The sequence below is a fragment of the Camelina sativa genome, chromosome 4, assembly GCF_000633955.1.
Source record: "Camelina sativa cultivar DH55 chromosome 4, Cs, whole genome shotgun sequence".
Classification (NCBI taxonomy): Eukaryota; Viridiplantae; Streptophyta; class Magnoliopsida; order Brassicales; family Brassicaceae; genus Camelina; species Camelina sativa.
In genome coordinates this window covers 11,094,692-11,115,631 of record NC_025688.1, presented here as the reverse complement: position 1 = coordinate 11,115,631, position 20,940 = coordinate 11,094,692, and the positions used below count along the sequence as shown (strand labels likewise).

The 20,940-nt window shown below is 34.1% G+C and overlaps 1 protein-coding gene and 1 pseudogene across 1 annotated transcript; one reads left to right on the top strand and one right to left on the bottom strand.

Annotated features, from left to right (window-relative positions):
- On the bottom strand, nucleotides 188–1,115 carry LOC104783739 (annotated as a pseudogene).
- Nucleotides 17,571–19,031, top strand: LOC104780249 (calmodulin-7). Its single transcript, XM_010504753.2, has 2 exons — nucleotides 17,571–17,752; nucleotides 18,410–19,031. The coding sequence occupies exons 1-2, from the start codon at nucleotides 17,677–17,679 to the stop codon at nucleotides 18,781–18,783; spliced, it is 450 nt and encodes a 149-aa protein (XP_010503055.1). The 5' UTR covers nucleotides 17,571–17,676; the 3' UTR covers nucleotides 18,784–19,031.

The window sequence follows — 20,940 nt, the reverse complement described above, 5'->3', positions numbered from 1 at the left end:
ACTCTTCGACCAGACAAAAACAACATACAAAATCTGATTTACAAACAAATAATCAACATGAATCTCTCAGATCGCTAACCACAAGAAAACCCTAATTAACGGTAATTACGTAATGAACAGATCAAGTTAGAGTTTACAAGAAAGATTACTAAAAACCTAATTAATTAACGGATAATCAATTAATCAATTAGCTAAAACCTTGGGGCAATTCGATTTCTTCTTCGTTGACATATTCACTGATATCGATCATCAACTCTTCTTCTTCGTCGAGGAATTATCTGAAAGTGGAACCTCAAGGTTGATGTTGTTGTCGTCGTTGTTAAGACAAAACACGTTATACAAATTTTCCCATAAGCTTTGATCCTCCTCAATATTAGTTATGGTGGATTTTGTTTCTTGGATAAGACTCACTCCGTTACTATGTTTCTCTGTTTCCCATAAAGAGTCAACAAATCCAACATCATCTTCATTCACCGAGTAACCTGATTGAACATCGAATAATGATGCCGACTCGCCATAGAGATATAGATCTTCAATAGGCCGGAAACTAGGGTTTTGATCGTAACAAGTAACTTGTGCGCCACAGATCTTCTCGATGGAGGAGAAAGTACAGTTCTGTTGTTCTGGAGACGAGGACTTTGGGTTTTCTTGGAGAGAAGCAGAGGAGCTAGGGTCTTGATCATAACTGGAAACAAATTGTGAAATTCTTTCTGATCAAGGCAATCCATCAAATGCTTCTTCGCTCTCATCATACAATCCTCGATCATCTTTAATTCACAGAGATCGTCGCAATAACGGTAGAGATCAGGGTCTTCCCACCAAAACCCTAGCTTGGTTTGGGGGTTAGTAATCTTCGGAGGAGACTTACCGTTGAGGTAACAGTCAACAATTTCAGAGGCAGGAGAGTAGTCGGAGAAGGAGTAAACGACATCGGAGTTCTCTGCCGGAGACGTTACGAAGATGGCGATGTTGGTCCCGGAGAGAAGGCAGAGATCAGCGGCTTTGGAGAAGAGAGTTTGACGGCGTTTGCTGTATGCTACCGAGTGTTGTTGTTTAGTGTCGCGCTTCTTAATCTCAATCTTTCTCTTTGTTCCTCCTCTTTTCATCGCCGGCATTATTATTAGAGTTTGTTGTTTCTGTTTGTTACAGAGAAAATAAGAGAGAGATATTATTAAAAGAGAGAGACAGTGTAATGAGTGAAGAAAAGAAGAGTAACTCATATATTTATAGGATATTTCGATATCCTATTCCTAGTTAATTACTGAATGTGTTTTCCTTTTTTTTCTTAGGTCTAATGACCAGACCCAGCCGATCATCATCAAGCCCCAACACGAACCCATATCGAATCGAATCACCAACGTGCTCGAGATCGGTGACACAAAACATGAACGGATCGCACCAAAAGGATTCAGTTTAGTCAAAGAGACTGGAGTAACTTCTCCGTTGGAGGTTATCAAGGTATATAGATTTGATAGGTTGCACAAATACTATTTTGATATAGCGTTTTATTAAAATCCAGTTTACTATAACAAAAAAGATATTTTAATTGTATTGCAAAATAAAATGTGTACAATTGAACTCCAGTTTAAAACAAAATCTCTAGATCAAATTAGACTAAAATAAGTATATCGATTACTATTCAAATTTCAAATATCATCAATAAAGATTAATATTTATACTGTTTAATATATCGATTACTATATTACTTTTCCTAATAAAATACTGTCATACCGTTTTGTTTTTGAAAACTTATATAGATATCTAAGGGAATTTTGGAATTTGCTTAAATATTTATTTAATAGTATTTCCTCTAATTAATAAATTTTGATTTTGATAAATGACAAAATCTCACTGAAAATAGAATTGTAAAATAACTTTTTTTTTGTGATAAAACCTATAAAAAAACAAAATCAATCGATGTTTTAATAGGTCATATTTAACTATTCTTACTAAACAAAACATTGACATAGCAGGATAAAAAAATTAAACACACCAAATTTTTAGTGACCATCAAAACATAGAAAAATACAACATCAGCTCTACTAAATTCTAAAATGAAGAGAGCAGTGCACAAGCTAAATTTATGAACTAAACTAGATATATTTTTTATGAACAATAACAGTGCACAAGCTAAATTAGAGGAATAGAGCCTAGCTATTAACATAACTAATTAACTGTTTGGTTAATTCTTTTTGGGATGTTTTCCTAGGAGTGAAGATATTTTGAAGTTAAGAGTAAAGTGAATGTATGAGCTACTTCAACAAAAATTTCCCAGTTTTTTTCCATAAACTATATAAATGACATATATCAAACATTTGTATATATGTATACATCTTGATACCAATTCTTTTAAGTTTTAACAAAAGCTAAAGATAAAGATTTCCAAAGTACGGTCTCAGTAATTTAACTTATGAGTGTGTATAATGTATTTTTGAGTTTAAATTTATTTTCTTATTTCTTTTAAATTTAACACAAGTTACATTCCACTAAATCGATCATGTTAAATAGATAATTTTTAAATATTCAGTATTGTACTTTTTCTAGAACCCATTATTGTAATTTGATATTTCCGATGTTATCAAGAACAAAACACAGTATCATCAAAGACAATAGAGTAAAAAAAAAAAGGCTGACATTAGATTTGTCTTAATTTAATCCCGGTCAAGAAGAATATGAAAACTCAATCAATTAAAATTAAAATCAATTAAAATTCAGGTTACAAAAACAGAATCAGATAATTAACTGTATAACATATTCCTAGGTAAGCGATCCATGCGACAGGTACACAGGGAAACTAATTATTTGAAATAGTTAACTTTGATAATTGATTATATATATATATATAATTTTTTTTTTTGGAAACACAACCTTGTTTTCATTCATCATAACAGAAACAAAGTACAAAGATAAGAGGAATCTGAAATTCTAAAGTTTAAAATACAACAAGAAAGGGCACTCCCTAATACCAACATAAAAGAGATAAAGTGATAGAAACAGTTTATTGATAATCGTTTCTTGAAAGTTTTGAACCAAAATTTATGAAGGATTTTGATACATGTAAGATCAAGGATAATCAACAAGTCTTCCAAGAGCAAGTCAAAGGAGGACTGATTAGCCAAAGTCAAAAGACGAAATGGCGTTGGCCTCCAACGACCTGTTGTGGGTACCCTAAGAAAACATTCAGTCAAAAAAACATAAACAACCAAAGCTAGTTAAGGAAACGACAACTATTACAAAACCATCTACTAACAAACCTAAAAGAAATGCCAGAGTATCCTAACACAAAGTAGTGAACCCACATAACCAAAAGATAAATAAATTATTCTACAGTAACTTTGGCTAACTAACCACACAGACCTTAAACATCATCAAAATTATCTAGCTGAAGAACATAAGGAAAATGAAAATCCATATCTTAGAATATCAAATCTACACGTGTCTTGAATCATGCATCGACACCCTATCAAGATATGTAGCACATAAATAAACCAGAAACTATCATCGGTGAAAATAACTTAATATCTTCGACTCCTCCTCCACTATAATACTTCCAACTCCTGAAAAAAAAAAAAAATAGAAGTTACGCTAGTAACTATTGAACATTGAGTAACACATAATTAAAATCTAAGAACACTTTTACCAAGACTAGACTTGTACCATCTCTTCCTCTTCAATCCACAAGCGATGGGAAAAAAACAAGCAACACACTCTCTGCTTTTCATTAGTCACCAAAGTTTTGCATAATTTCAATCCTACAAAATCTGAACCAGAGATCACTGAAAAGCGAAATAAGCCTGAACAGAACTCATGAACATACAACAGAGAAACCATGCGAAAGAGTATCGTCCAAAAACAAGAATTGAATATGCAAAGAGGAACAAATAAATGTATAAACGCTATTACAAGTGCTCTTGTCTTTCCTACTGCGTAACATACTGGATCACAACATAGTTATGGGCCACGTTTATCAAAACCAACCATCAATGCCAAAAATATGTAAGATGACGGATCAAAATCTAAGAGCACCTTTACAAATACATAGTTTCGTAACATCTCGTCCTCTTTAATCCATAAACAAAGGGAAGAAACAAGCAACACACAATTTGCCTTTCATAAAGTGTTTTGCATCACTAGATAATGGGAAAGCAAATAAGTCTGACCGGAACACATGAGCATGGAAGAGAGAATCCTCCAAAAACCTTTGGTACAAGTGCTTTTGACATAACATGTCACTCCTATTACATCAAGATACCTGCATCAACTGAAAACTTGATAGAATTTAGTAGAATTTGTAACACACCCCTCTTTCTATATTCTTAAACAGTATAACAGAATTTGTAACACAAATATAACAGTATAACACCAACAAAAATTACCCGTAAAAGTTCCGCAACTTAAGCAGCCAGTAATTGTTGCTCATGTGTACTATGTTTTCCATGTCAAAGGAACATGGAAGTACCACATTGCTGAAGGAAGCAGTTATCAGAGTTCGAAGAAGTCGCCACCTGCAGAAAGTAATGAACAAATGTCACAGACAATATGCGGCAGAATACAGAAACTAAGAGATGGAACACATAACTAAACCAGAGCAGCTTAGATATCAAACAATGAGTCTGATCCAAATACAACAGCTTAAAACATGGTGAAAATATTACTGCAAGATTGTTAGCAAATATACTTGATCCCAATACAATTACTAGCATACCAGACACGCTATTAAATCACAGTATCGATTATGACCAAATGTTGATAACGACATGAAACAAGATGACCTGTGAAACCTCTTCAATAACTAATTATATACAACCCTGACTTACATTTACCAAGATCATGCAAAAAAACGTATGCACCTCTCTTAATTTCAGTTTGCTAAGACCAAAGCGCAACCAAACAAAAAACTTAAATGTATACCTTGCAGGTCACTTTATCCCCCATCGCTACCTCTCCAGTTTCTCTAGAGAGATGGTCAATATCTGCAGCGCAAAAATCCGGCAAAGTGATTGCACATCAAAAGATTTTCTGTAGCAAGGTCCTAAACACTATAGGCAGTGTAGATTTTTTTTGTTCTACAACAAAAGAATAACAATTTTGATGCAACATCTAAGTTATCCAACCAAGAAAGACAAACAGGTAACCATATACATTCAATAGGAATATCCGTTTGCTATTGCTGGAACACCACTTTTGAGCAAGTCAATAGAATCACAATGATAAAAGTGTCTAATGGATTGAAACTAAGCACTAGCTGTTGGTTGTTACTGAAACGCCACTTTTGAGCAAGATTAATGTGCCAAGAAAAACATAAGAAACATGAAGACCATTTGATTCTCCTATCTTTGACCATGCCAAGAACAGCTCCAAATGTTGAAACTGAGGAAAAAAGAAAGAGAGAGTGAAGTGAGTCAAATTCTAGCTTCCTGCATATTAGAGTAATGGCTAAAAAAATGTCAGAATTTATTAAATAGATAAGTAGGTTGATCCTCGCATATATGTGGAAGAAGATTTACCTACTTGTGACCACCATGTCAAGAAAAACTCCAAATGTTGAAACTGGGGAAGAAAGAAAGAGAAGTGATGAGTCAAGTTCTAGCTTCTTACATTAGTTGAATGATTTTTATCGACAGAGAAACAAATGTCAAAGTACTCCTTCATGTTGTCAAATGAATTTTATCGACAGAGAAACAGATAAAACAGAAATCCATTTAATGCAAAAAAACTTCTTAGTACTCCCAGGAGATATACTACAGTAACTCTACCGAGATGCACAGTTAACACACAAGATGAGAAATTGAATAGACATACCTTACATCGAGAGCATAAAATATAAATCCTCAGAAGAGCTTGATAGTTGCGACAATGGAAGAGTATCTTCTGTGATCCTAATGAAACTTGAACAGAATAATGTAGCATCAGCATAGGTACACAAATATAAAAGCCATATCAAAGAAAAGAAACACTCAAAACCATATAACACTATAAGAAAAGAAAAGAAAATAAACTTAGAACATCCTGTAGACTATACTCACAGCTCTAACATTCACATTAGTGTTTTTTAGGATTTCTGTTTTATATGCATCATGTTGCAACCAAATAAATATTTAGTTGCTAATAGTTTCAATAGCCATTAAACCAAAGGAAGGCAAACTTTATAAGAACCATGAATTAGATGCTTTCAGATCCTGGAGTGGGAATATATGATGCATTTCTCCTTCTGAAAGAGCCACTCAACAGATTAATGTTTCGAATAAGAAACAAAAACAGAACAGTTATGATTTGAAGGAACTCTTGCCTCTGGTTTCATCATGTCGAATATTTGACATAGGATATCTTTAAAGAGTACAGGTTCCTAGGTTATACATTCCATGCAATGCAACTGCTCTTCGTAGAAACAAAACTGCATTTTGATAGATCATGGTTTTTGTGGTTTTTAACCATGATATAAGGAGTCTTTTTGAGTCTTTTGATTTGTTTTGTAGGATGTTTTAGAGTCTTAACAGATTTTTTAGGATTTGGCATGAAAGGAGCAAAATAGAGCAATTAGAGGGATTTTGGGGAAATTCAGCTAAGGAAGATAACTTGGAGCTGAGGAATGATGAGAGTGTCCATTGACACTGCCTTAGCATCGATCGACACCATGTTTAGCCGAGAGAGAAGCAAGTTTTGGAAGTTTACAAATTTGCCCGAAGTTTTCCATATTTGCAAGACAAGTCCCTGACGTGTTTTTAGACATATATATATTTATATATATTGTTTTTGGGTTTTAGAAACCCTTAAATTTTATTCTAGCAAGTTTTACTTTCTGCAACCCTGTGAGATTTTGAGAACTTTTGGGGGAGAGAGATCTGAAATGCTTTGAGAGAAGAATTCCTGAACTCCTTTCTTTACTCTTTTAATTTCAATTGCTTATTATTCAGAATTATGTTTTGTTCTTCATTGAATATGTCTGAGTAGTTTACTTGTTAGGTTCAAGGTTTTTCACAGGGATTTTATGATTTATTAGATCTGTTTATTTAGGATTCATTATCTTTCTAGATCTTCATCATAGGTTGTTCTTCATATTAATCCTTGATTGACCATCTAGAATTAATAACTTAGGAAAATAAATTGATATGAGAATATAATTGATTTTCCTGATAAAACCTTTTGATGAGCAAAATTACTTTCTGCAAAGAGATTTGATTTAGTAATTCTGTGAACTTATCTAAACCTGTTTTTAAAGCTGATTTTTAACCTAGAATTTTACAAAGAGATTTGGATTTTCTGGTTTTAAATTTAGATTATATTTGCAGTGAGAACTGATTTATTTTACAAAAGTGTTTAGAGTTCTAGATCTGATTTTTAATTGCTTGAATCCTAATTTATTGATTGATTTAATATTTCATAATTTCCTGAAAAATTCCCTAGACCTAGCTTTTTAATCCCTTGAATTTACAACAGTTTTATTTTAATAGTTTGCATTGCTTTTCTTATTTAAATCAACTTGTTTAACGTAATCATAAAACTCTATAATTTATTGTGTAGTTTAGAGTACTTGTGGAATTCGACCCCTAAGTACTGCAGTGACCTCTTAATTTGAGAAAGTAGCTATAGGGTTTAATTTGAGCATATCACATTTCATTGGGAGTGTTTCGCCCCATCTCCATCTAGGTCTATGCATTTGAACCTGTAAACGTGGTTTTAATCATCTAAGACCCTGAGTTTAACATCCATGGGAGATATATGAGCATACCATCAGGCGGGTCAATGGAAAAACGAGCAACAGATCACTACCCATACATAGGGTATTCTATGTTCATAACTAATGTTACTAGTTCATTTTTAGTAACTTCAAAATCTCAAGCAGACATTATTGTTTCATCAAAAAGGCGACATATAATCGTGTCCTGTAAATTCTTACATTTATAAGACAAAAGCATTGCCATAAATAAGTTACCTGATCATGGAGAACACTCTGGTGTCAGTATTTAGCCTGTCTACAATATCCATCTCCATAAAGTTTAATCCCTTAACTGAACCTATATTTCTAAAGAAACTATTAAGAAAAAGAAAAAGAAAAAAAAAACAGATAAGACACAACAACCATCACCAAGCAAAAGCTATACATCAAAGCCATGTTTAAGTTATACAGAAAAGCTATACATACCAGGCGAATGATAAAAGGATCACGAGATTTAAACGCCATGAGTATTTTCAGGTTAAAGAGTATATTGAAAACATTTCCAGAAAGTTTAGATGCTTTCAGATCTTGGAGTGTGGTGCAGTTCTCCTTCTGAAAGAACAAATTGATGTTTCGAATAAGAAAGAAAGAAAGAAAAAAACAGAACAGCGAGGAATATAAAGAAAAACCCATGTTATGAAATTTAAAAAGAATACTTGCCTCTGGGCTTAATCATATCGAATATTGGACATAAGATATCATCAAAGAGTACAGTTTCTTGGGTCATACATTCCATGTGATGCAGCTGCTCTTTTGTCGAATAATTGCATTTCACTGGGAGTGATCATCCCCCCATCTCCATCCAGGTCTAAGCACTTGAACCTGCAAACGTGGTTTTAAATCAATAATATTAAGGGGAAAAAAAAACACACGAAGCTTCCAAGATCCATGAGAGATATTCAATAGAAAGGCTCATGAGACGATGAATGAAAAACAAGCAACAGATCACAACGCAGACATATATGTCTTAGTTTATTCTAGGAATTCCATGAAATAATGGTACTCTACTTAATGCTTAGTGTCGAATTCAAAATCTTAGAAAAGAAATGAAACAAACCCAAGAAAAAAACAGAACTAAGAAGAAATTTCTTCGATTAATCCTCACCCTAAGGAACCAAAATAAAGTGATTCTATATCATAAGAATTGAATTAAGAAGCAATTTCATAAAGATGGTAACGAATCCGGAATCAGACAGGAATTAAACTGTTATGAGAAAGTCTAAAGCCATTGGGATTAGTAGTTTAGGAAGTTATGAGAAATAAGAAAATTATATTTCTAGAGAGATTAGGAAAAGTGTGTTGAGAGATCCTTATATATAGAGTTGTCAAGATGTGACTTCTTATTATTGAGATTTGAGAGAAGAGAGAACTTTAGGTTTTGAGTTATTTTCCCAAAGTAATAAAGAGATTTCATTGAGATTGTGTCAAACTTTGTTCTTGATTTCTAGATTTGGTATCAGAGCGTTACGATATCCTACAGAGCGATGTTTGAGGGTGCGATTGTTGCTTCTAAGCCACAAGAAGGAGCCGGATCTACGTCCATCCAATGTCCTATGCTCAATTCAACCAACTACACGGTGTGGGCGTTAAAGATGAAGATTGCGTTAAAGGTTCACAAGGTCTGGGAAGCTATCGAACCTGAGACAGAAACAGCCGACGAAGACAAGAATAATATGGCTATGGCTCTCCTGTTTCAGTCTATCCCCGAGGCTCTTGTTCTACAAATTGATGATCTAGATATGGCTAAAAAGATATGGGACACCACCAAGTCAAGGCATGTGGGAGCAGAACGTGTGAAAGAAGCACGCATACAAACACTTATGGCTGACTTTGAGCGGCTACAGATGAAGGATACAGAGAAAATAGATGAGTTTGCAGGAAAAATGTCGGAGATAGCCTCAAAATCCGCCGCTCTTAGAGTGTCTATTGAAGAATCCAAGATGGTCAAAAAGTTTCTTAATTGCCTTCCTCACAAGAAGTTCATCCACATAGTGGCTTCCCTAGAACATGTGTTAGATCTAAACACCACCAATTTTAGAGACATTATAGGGCGACTTAAAGCGTATGAAGAAAGGATCTCCGTTGATACAGTCGAAGCACAAGAGGAACAATCTAAACCTATGTATGCGAACACGGAGACACATAAGTATGCAAACACGAAGACACATAATAGTCGAGATTACACAAACGACTATCAAAATAGAGGTCGAGGAGGTCGCTTCTATAGAGGACGAGGGAGAGGACACGGTAAAAAGAGATGCTTCTCGCATCACCTGTTTTAGATGCGACAAATAAGGTCATTTTGCGTTTGACTGTCCTGACTGTTTACTAAAGCTCCAAGAAGCTCAAGTTCTAGATACTGCTAATACACAAGAGGCTGATGAACTTATGATGCATGAAGTTGTTTTTCTTAATGAAAAACGATGCATTCCGAGTAAGTTCGAAACCAACACGGGAGAGGACAATATTTGGTACCTTGAAAATGGTGCCAATAACCACATGACAGGAGATAGAAGATACTTTGAGAAGATGGATGAGTCTGTTACCGGGAAGGTAAGGTTTGGAGACGATTCACGTGTTGATATTAAAGGAAAAGGATCAATCTCACTTGTTGATATGAATGGTGAGTTGCGAGTTATGACAGATGTTTACTACTTCCCTGATTTAAAAAGCAACATTATCAGTTTGGGCCAAGCGACAGAAGCAGGATGTGACATTAGGTTCAGGGGAGGATACTTAACAATGAGAGATGCTCAAGGTAAATTACTTGCTAAAGCTCCAAGGTCGAAGAACAGACTTTACAAGATTCATATGGATTTTCACGACAACGCCTGTTTGAACCTGTCATCTATAAGTGAATCTAGTCACTGGCATGCTCATTTTGGACATATAAATTTTGAAACCATCAAGTCTATGAAACAGAGAGAGCTTTTCCAAGGACTCCCACACATGGTGTTCGAAAAAGAGATTTGCAGGTCATGTTTACTTGGAAAACAAGCAAGACAAACGTTTCCACAAGCCACTACATATAGAGCATCTTCGGATCTAGAACTGGTCCACAGAGACCTTTGTGGACCTATAACACCGAGTACAGCTGCTGGAAATCGTTTTATCTTTGTTCTCATTGATGATTATTCATGTTACATGTGGGTCACCTTGTTGAAAGAAAAGAGCTCTGCATTTGAGAAGTTTAAAACTTTTAGGAATCGTGTTGAGCAAGAATCAGGAACTCGAATCAAGACTTTTAGAACAGATAGAGGTGGTGAGTTTGTCTCACAAGAGTTTAATGAGTATTGTGAGAATGTTGGGATCCAGAGACATCTTACTGCTCCATATACACCACAAAAGAATGGTGTTGTAGAACGAAGGAACAAAACAATGATGGAGATGACAAGAAGTATCCTCAAACACATGAGAGTTCCAAACTATCTGTGGGGGGAAGCAGTGAGACACTCCACATATTTGCTAAACAAGATAGCTACAAGAGCATTAACAGACAAGACCCCATACGAAGTCTATAAGAAACAGAAACCCCGCATTGATCATCTACGAATCTTTGCCTGCATAAGTTATGCAAAGGTTGATCAACATTTTCTAAAGAAACTAGATGATCGATCGAGGATGTTAGTCCATTTGGGGATAGAACTGGGCTCTAAGGCATATAGATTATATGATCCACAAACAAGAAAAGTTATTATAAGTCGGGATGTGATTTTTGATGAGTGTAAAGGTTGGAATTGGAAATAAAACTTTATAGAGCAAGACGGTAATAGAAGCATTAACATTGCTCTAGGTGAGTTTGGGAACCATGGTATAACATCTGAGCAAGAAGTTGTGGGTAATAACCCGAAGATTGGTGAAAATATTGGTGGTGGTAATGAAGATGAGAGAGACGAAACAGAGAATAACGGTCACACACCCGAAATAATAGAACTCGAGACTACAGAAAACAGAGAAGAAGTTGATGCTGTGGAGACCAATCAGCCGGTACTAAGAAGAAGCCAAAGATAGAGTAATACTCCTAAGTATCTCAGAGACTATGTCATACTTACCAAAGAAGAAGGAGAAACACTTCTTCTCTGCCTTAACAATGAGCCAAGGAGTTTTATTGAAGCAAGAGGATCGGAGAAGTGGCTCAATGCTTGCAACGAAGAGATTAAGTCAATCAAAAAACTGAGTACTTGGGATTTAGTCGATTTACTCTTGGTATAAAGCCGATTGGACTCAAATGGGTTTTGAAACTGAAAAGAAATTCTGATGGCAGCATCAACAAGTACAAAGCTCGACTTGTTGCTAAGGAATATGTGCAACAATATGGAATCGATTTTGAGGAAGTTTTTGCTCATGTTGCACGCATCGAAACTATAAGACTTTTCATAAACATTGCAGCAACAAACGGGTGGGAGATACATCATTTAGATGTAAAAACAGTTTTTCTCATGGAGACGGTTTATGTCACTCAACCTGAGGGTTTTGAAAAAAAAGGATGTGAAGACAAGGTTTATAAGCTGAATAAGGCTTTGTATGGTTTGCGACAAGCCCCAAGGGCTTGGAACAACAAACTGAACCAAATTCTTGAGGAGCTGCAGTTCAAAAAGTGTTCGAAGGAACCAACCGTGTATCGAAAGACAGAGAAAGAACAAACCTTGGTTATTGCAGTCTAAGTAGATGATTTATTTGTCACAGGAACAGACAAGCAAATCATTTACAAATTTAAGGAGGAGATGGCTGCTAAATTTGAAATGAGTGACCTTGGTATGTTAACTTACTATCTTGGGATAGAGGTAATCCAACATGAGAATGGAATTGTTCTTAGTCAACAAAGATATGCTCAGAAAATATTGGAAGAAACAAGAATGGTGGATAGCAATCCTGAGTACATACCAATGGAGTTCGGACTCACGCTGTCGAAAGCAGAGGATGAAAAAGAGATCGACGCCACAGACTTCAGGAAAAAAATCGGTTATCTTCGGTACTTGATTCACACAAGACCTGATTTTTCGTATTGTGTAGGTGTTTTGAGAAGGTATATTCATAGTCCCAGGGTGTCACATGGTGCGGCAATGAGACAGTGTTTGAGGTATCTTAAAGGAACAACAACTCTTGGCTTAATTTTTGAAAGAAGCTCGAAAATACTAAGGCTGGTTGGATATAGTGATAGAAGTCTTAGCACTGATCCAGACGATGGGAGAAGTACAACTGGTCACATTTTCTACTTAGGAGATAGTCCTATCTCTTGGTGTTCACAAAAACAGGATGTAGTGGCTTTATCATCATGTGAGGCAGAATTTATGGCTGGAACCGAAGCAACTAAGCAAGCTAATTGGTTGAGAGATTTGCTGAGTGAAATTACGGGAATCGAAGTCAAGAAAGCTGTCATTCGTATTAATAATAAATCCGCAATAAATCTCACGAAGAATCCTGTCTTCCATGGTAGAAGCAAACATATTCAGAGACGCTTTCACTTCATCAGAGAATGTGTAGAGAATGAAGAAGTTGAGGTTGAGCATGTTCCAGGGATTGAGCAAAAGGCTGATATTCTTACTAAGGCTTTGGGGAAAATGAAGTTCAAGAAGATGAGGGAGTTCATGGGAGTTCAAGACTTAGAGAAAATGTGTTTCAAGCTTAAGGAGGAGAATGTTGGGATAAGCTTGACACACAAGCAAGTCTAAGGAGATTGGGATTAGTAGTTTAGGAAGTTATGAGAAATAAGGAAATTATATTCCTAGAGAGATTAGGAAAAGTGTGTTGAGAGATCCTTATATATAGATTTGTCAAGATGTGACTTCCTATTATTGAGATTTGAGAAAAGAGAGAACTTTAGGTTTTGAGTTATTTTCCTAAAGTAATAAAGAGATTTTATCGAGATTGTGTGAAACTTTGTTCTTGATTTCTAGATAAACAATAGAAAGGAAATAACCCTAACAAAAGATGATCTTCGACTCCTCTTTCTTCCATAATATTCCAACCCCTTTAAAAAAAAAAAATTGGAATTGCGCTTAGTAATTGGGAAAGCCAAACATCAAAATAACAATAACAAAAAAAAAATAAGAACGATGAAGAAAGGGAGAGAGTTGAAACGATGATGAAAGGTAGTAAAAAAAAAAAAGCTTCGATTTACTTTGATCTATTGATCGATCACAGAGAAACCCCGAAACTTTGGTAATTAGTGAAATAAAAGATGAGAGCTGAGTTCGAACAATGTTAAGATAACGACGATTGCAAATTTAGTTAAGATCTAATCAATTTCTGAAAACCAACGGTAAAGATTAAAATAGGTGTTACCCTCTCTGACTTTTGTTGTTTCGATTTCATTGCTTGCACCCTTGGCCTCCGTATCCTATCTACCACCACTAGAACGACTCTTTCAGCATCAATTTCTACCCATGTTTGGCCTGCACTCCACACTTTTCCATCCTAATCAACCATTGTGTAGCTTTATGGTATCATTTGTCCGAAGACTGCATTTGAACGTTAAGCCACAATGGTCCTAGATTGGCCCAAGAGTTATTTGAAAACCCTGTTTTTAGAGTCATCTAGGGAAGACCCTTTTGAAGGAGATAACTCGACGGAACCCGGCATTATGATCCCGCCCGTATGGAGCGGTGGTTACCATTGTGCCCTCAGTCTCTCCTCTCCATCCCGCCTGTTTTCCGAGCTAGCCAAAGTGCATCTTATCAACTTGCTGAAGTCCTTACATAAAAGCTTGAAGAATTGTGGCATTATGACCTAAACTCCTAGAAGTAGTGGTTACCTCAATCTCTTCAAGCAAAGCCTACCCAACCTTGAAACCGCAACCTTCAGTCCAATTACAATTAACCTGAGCTCTATCCATCTTGCTCAACCCATTGGCAAAGCGCTACTTTGTGTAGACTGTCTCATTCCAATGAAATCTTCAGCTTTGCTTTTTTTTAATGCTGCTCCGTTTTCGACTCAAGACAGTAGCCATCTTTCCATTCAGCGACTTGCTCATGAATAATGTATCGATACTTCTTGATCTCACAGATTCTAAATTGCGTTCTAGTTTCTGGTTCATAGCTCTCAAGCTCCTACTATCGACTGCTCCTATCTATCTATTTATCTTTGTTGTTATAAGCTTTGGAGATTTTCCCTTTATGTTGTTGATTAAACAATTTCTATTGTCTGTATCCTCGTTTTATTCTAATAGAATGAAAACACATCTTTCTCAAAAAAAAAAAAAATCAAAATCAACAGCTGGCATCTGCTTTTTGCAATTCTCCTTTTTTCTTACCGTTATGTGTGATTTTTCTGCACACACAAATTAAAAGATCTCACACGTGTCCACAATTGATTCGTTTATAGAACAGAGCGTTAACTCATACAGACGCAACAAGAAATCTCAATTCACACAAGTCAAAAAGAGTTATGTAAATTACCAAAATAAGAGAGCAAAATACTTCCACGATCAAGATACTAAAAAGTAAAACCAACGAATCAAACAGAAAAAAAAAAAAAAATTCTTCGATCTCTTCTCCCATAATGCTTCCCAACTCCTAAAAGTAATTAAAAAAAAATTGAAGTTATATACGCTAGTAATTATTAGAAAAGCAAACAATAAAAGTTAAGTAACACAAAATTAAAACTAAGATGAGGACAAATTAAGAAAAAAAAAAAAAACAAGAGACCCAAACCAAAACGATGATCGTCGGTCAAGTTTAAGGTGACTTCTTTAACTTTCTTTGATCTCTTCATCCATCGTCCCTCGAGACAACCTAATTAGATTCAGAAACTAACCAAAAAAAAAAAAAATTGAGAAGAACAAACAATAATATTTCATAAACTGAATCTTTGGAAACTCAATAAAAGCAGAACGGCTATGCGTCGCAGCAGTAGAAATATGTAGTAATGAATAAATAAACTGATAACAAAAAATCGCTTTTAAGATATGAGTGTGCTTTTTTTTATAGTGAGGAGGTATTAAAACCTGACGGTGGAGATCAAATATTAATTTGTGAAAAGATGGTTATCAATGGTGGAAATTAGAAAATACAAAGTCGGCTACGGCTATATCCTCGAAATAATATTTACATCTAGGCTCTAGCTAGTTTAAGGTTTTTTTTGTACGTGTTCATCATTAATTAATTCATTGAGCATTGTACTTTATAAACATGGTGAATTTTTGAATTAACCGAAAAATAAAAATAAATTAAAAATATAGCACTATAAAACTTAAAATAAAGACCAATATGGTGGAAATAAATAATCACATAATTGCGATGTATCTGAAAACACCAGTTCTAATGCGACCAAGAGAAGTGGGATCGTGATCGCGTTAATAGTAGTACAATCACATTTTGTCATAACTTCATTTTTCGGTCCTATGCTAATATCTTTGATCCGATTTTTTTTTATATATATATAATTTGAAATGTGATACAAAAAACATAGAAAATAGATAATTTTTTTTTATCAAATCGTCTAGAAGAATGTTTAGAGACTAAAATTTCAAAAAATTATATGAATATATAATAATTATATGTAATACAAAGATATTATAGTAATAAAATCAAATTAACGATGATAAATTGATCTACACTACGATTATCAAATTTAGTAAACTCATGTGATATATACATATATATATATATCTCTATTATATTATTTAAGCAATGTTCTAAACAATTAACCCTATTCTTATGTGGTATATTACACAAAATACCACTGTATTTAATCACAAAATATAATAATAGAACCTTATTATTAATTTGTTGTAATCAGAAAATGGTTACCCAAAAAAATAGCAAATGAAATATAACCTATTATGATAAAACGTATGTATGTCTAAAATGTATATATATATATAGACGTTTTCAAATACATGAAAATGTATAGTCCATATATGTATTTATTATATATTATACACAAAAAATAATTAGTACTATATAATATGACTCAAAAAAACAGTATATTATATAATACGCCAAATAATTATAGTACATAATAAGATAATTTAAATTATTTTATAAAAAGAAAACAAAAAATTATTTTCCCGTATTGCAGCACGGGTCATTCATATAGAAATAACAAAATGAACAAATAACAATCTTTTTCATTAAAATTAAAGCTAAGTTGCACTTAGGATTTAACTTTTATTCTAGAATATATATATATATATATATAAATTATTAATAACTGATAATACTACAAAATATTAACAGGTATTTATGGGTCGGATAACAAAACATGTAATAAGACGGGTAATAGCAGGGGTATCAAAAAGTAAATTAACACACGATACTCGATCTTTACTCACAAATAATATAATTATAATATATTTCACTCGACCCTAAAGCTGCGGATACCCTTTTTCGGGACGGATACGAGCCGAATAACGGATCGAATACAGGTAACAACATTAGTTTCCAAGCTTACCTATTAGTAGTTTAAAATGACTCAAAACTCACAGTATAGTATTATATTATATAACATGTAAATGAATGTATTATATTATATAACATGTAAATGAATGATATAATGAAGGAAACAAAAATGAATAATACAACATAATCATAATCTGAACAAATAAAAATAAATAACGAAATAAAAAAAAATTCGTGCTACCAACACAGATCATATTCTAGTATATATAAGTTGTTACTAGTTTATTGACCTAAATTAGTAAATAATAAGTTGCAAAACCTATTAACAAAAAAAAAGAACAAATTTCTCAGAAAACTAAAAAACTGTTTGTTTTTTTTTTGGGTCAAACGAAAACAAGAAATTAAAACAAATACAATACGTTTGGGAGGGTAAAATCGTCAATTTAAAAATATCAATCTGTAGCTGTGTGGGATCTCTCTCTCTCTCTCTCTCTCTCTCATTTTATAAAGAAAAACATTTCACTCTCTCTCTCTCACGCGCTTCCACTTTTCTCAGAAACTCTCACAGCGAAGAAAAAGAAATCTCGAGAAAATCCAAAGAAGAAAAAAAAGAAAAGAATGGCGGATCAGCTTACCGATGACCAGATCTCAGAGTTCAAGGAAGCTTTCAGCCTATTCGACAAGGACGGAGATGGTCTCTTCTTCTTCTTCTTCTTCTCTCAGATCTCTTCCTCTCTTCGTTTCGTTTTCTTTTTTCTTCGTCGTATTCGTGGTTCCTAGCATTTGTTAGAAACGATTTCATGTACATTTCTGTTTGTTTAAATGTGAATTTAGAGGAAGATCTCGTTTTTTTTTTTTTTTTATTAGCTTCAGTATTTGCTTGCTTGCGTTTTATAGGGTTGCTTTGGCTGTTAAATTTAAAATCGATCATTGTTCTTTGGCTGTGAATTTGCTCTGATTCTGAACCAATCATGTGATGATTAATCATGGCTAAATTTGGATTTGTACGATGAGGTTACTCACAAGTGTTTGTTTTAGTGTGGATTGATCTGTAGGTGTTTCTACTCAAATCGGTTTTAATGTGATTTTTGCCAACTACATAAGAGAGGAAGAAGTTTCATAGTATCATCATATCTCTGTTGTTCTCTATAACCACATTTAGTTGAGAACTTGCAAACTTCTTTCTTGGGGGCATCTGTGTCTCCTGCATTATTATTATTATTACTAGTCTTTTTTTAGCATGGTGTACATCTTGTGGTGCTTATTAGAACTTACAAACTGATATACTTGGGAACTCTTTTGCACTCTGAAATCTGAAGTTGGCTCCAATATTGATTTTTTTTGGTTGCAGGTTGTATCACAACTAAGGAGCTTGGGACGGTGATGAGATCACTTGGGCAGAACCCAACAGAAGCTGAGCTCCAGGACATGATCAACGAAGTGGATGCAGATGGTAACGGGACGATAGATTTCCCTGAGTTCTTGAACCTTATGGCACGCAAGATGAAAGACACTGATTCAGAGGAGGAGCTTAAGGAAGCCTTCAGGGTTTTTGACAAGGACCAGAACGGTTTCATCTCCGCTGCTGAACTCCGCCATGTCATGACAAATCTTGGGGAGAAGCTGACGGATGAGGAAGTCGATGAGATGATCCGAGAGGCTGATGTCGATGGTGATGGTCAGATTAACTACGAAGAGTTCGTCAAAGTCATGATGGCAAAGTGAGATCCTTCTTTATCCCTCACAAATCCCCAACTCTGTTTTTTTTTTTTCTTTTTTCTTTCTCGTCTTCAAACTGAGAAAAGCAATTTATTGAACAAATGAAACAGAGAGATAAGATTTGCTTCCTTGTTTGTTTTGTTGGTCGTCATTTTTTATTTTTAGTAACACGTTGCTTCTTCTTTACTTGATTGCTTTCTTACTCGTCTTTGGTTTTGTTATGTCCATGAAGTTTGAACTCATAATTTCCTTTATTAGTCTCTTCACCATTGGATACTATATTCTCATTTTCTGTTTATCTTTCGTGCTCTCTAAAATATTGCAGACTTTGCCGTTCATTGACCCCTAATTATATCCCATTTTGCAGACTTTGCAGTTCATTGACCCCTAATTATATCCCCTAATTGTAACGGTTTAGAATAAACTGCGGTTTATTTTTTTTTTGAATATTTAGTGTCTTTCTAAGTACATAGTAGTAGACGTAGTATTAGTTCTTGGATGATCTTGAGGTAAGATCAAGTGGCAAAAACGAAGTTCCAAATTTTTTTTCTCTTGATGTAACTTTTGTTATCCGAGTTGGGACCTTCCTTCCGTGCCTGATACCTCTAATAGAGAAACTCAGTATCTCACCACAAAAGACAAAAATAAGAAAAAACAATAATTTTCACCAAAACCAATTCAAGTAATAATTTTCCAAAGAAAACCACATTCTCTGTTTTGACATCGTCTTCTTTTTCTTTGGTTTTTTGTTTTTGCGGTCAACCGTTTTCAATTTTATAAACAAGCAGGTTGTGGGCTTATTTTATTTTATTTTTACAGTCAAATTCTAGTGACGCTCAATGGAGAGTATTTTTATATTGCCAAATTAATCTTGTGTGGCTTTCCCCATAACTATTGTTGATTTTCCCCATAACTATTGTTGAAAGAAATCTAATTTAACCACGTATATACATTTTTCCCCATTAGCTCTTTGAATTTGATATTTGAACTTATATATAATACACCTATAGAAAAAAAAAAGTTTGTTTTGTTTTTGAGAAATTCCTCAAAATACCACTTTTAGTTTTGTGATATTCTTGGAAAAAAATACATTTTACTGGTATTTTTGGAGAAAAAAAAAACTAAAAGGGTATTTTGGAAAAAAAAACTTTTAGTGGTATTTATGAGAATTGTCCATATTTTTTGTTTTAGGTTTAATTTTAAATTTTAACATTTCATATTTATTTTGATTATAGATAAAAAAAACTTTCTTTACATGTATTTTATATTGTCTATTTTTAAACTAAAATTTTGAATATTTTGTAGGTTTTTATGTTTGTATGCTTTAACCATTTTTTACTAGTTTTCTCATATTTTATGCAAACATCAGATTTTTATAATACAAGTTTTTCATTAGTTAAAGAAGATTTTAAAATTTTCACATACCTAACTACTCCGAGCTAGTCATAGACTCGCAGCTCCAGTATCAACTATACTAATAGCATTCTCAGTTTGCTTTCATAGAAAATAACTCTTCATACAATCAAATTTTCTAATTTAACTTTCAACCACATAATTTTTAAAAAAATTTGAAGACTCTTTTTCTGAAATCACTTGTAGTCAAAAGTCTTTCATACATTGAATTATTGCTCTTCTATTTTTTGGTGAAGAACTAAAGGAACAAAAACATATTGGCGTTGTCCAATTCACTCTAATTAGTATCTTCTTCATTTCTAAACCCCAAAGAAAGAAGAGACCAACTACTCTTTCTTAATTGTTTCTTGTTCTTAGTCATGTTTGGGAATGCGCAAGTAAAATGAAAAAGAAATTGAAGAAGAAGAAAAAGAAAAAGAAGCAGACCAAAAATGCAAAAAGGAATGAGAATGAAACGATCCAGTTAAAACCCGCAAAGCCAGAGTCACGTCGCGTTCCTAGCCGCTTGAATCTCCTCTGCCACCGCTCTCATTATTGCTTAATTCTATAGCTCACTGTAAAGAGGAAGATGAGTGAAACCTAATAGTAGACAGCTTGTATCATCCAGAACTTATATATAAGCTACATATTATGCATAAAGAAAATATTGGTTGGTGGGTTACCGTGTGAGCTGCTTGTAGAGGACTAATGATCATGTACTTTGATTCAAACCATTTATTCTAGTCCCATCGAAGAAAAAAAAAATTAAGC

Coding starts and splice junctions, on each gene's coding strand:
- LOC104780249 (XM_010504753.2), top strand. CDS start 17,677: ATGGCGGATCAGCTTACCGATGACCAGATCTCAGAGTTCAAGGAAGCT. Junction 17,753..18,409: donor ATTCGACAAGGACGGAGATG/GTCTCTTCTTCT, acceptor TTTTGGTTGCAG/GTTGTATCACAACTAAGGAG.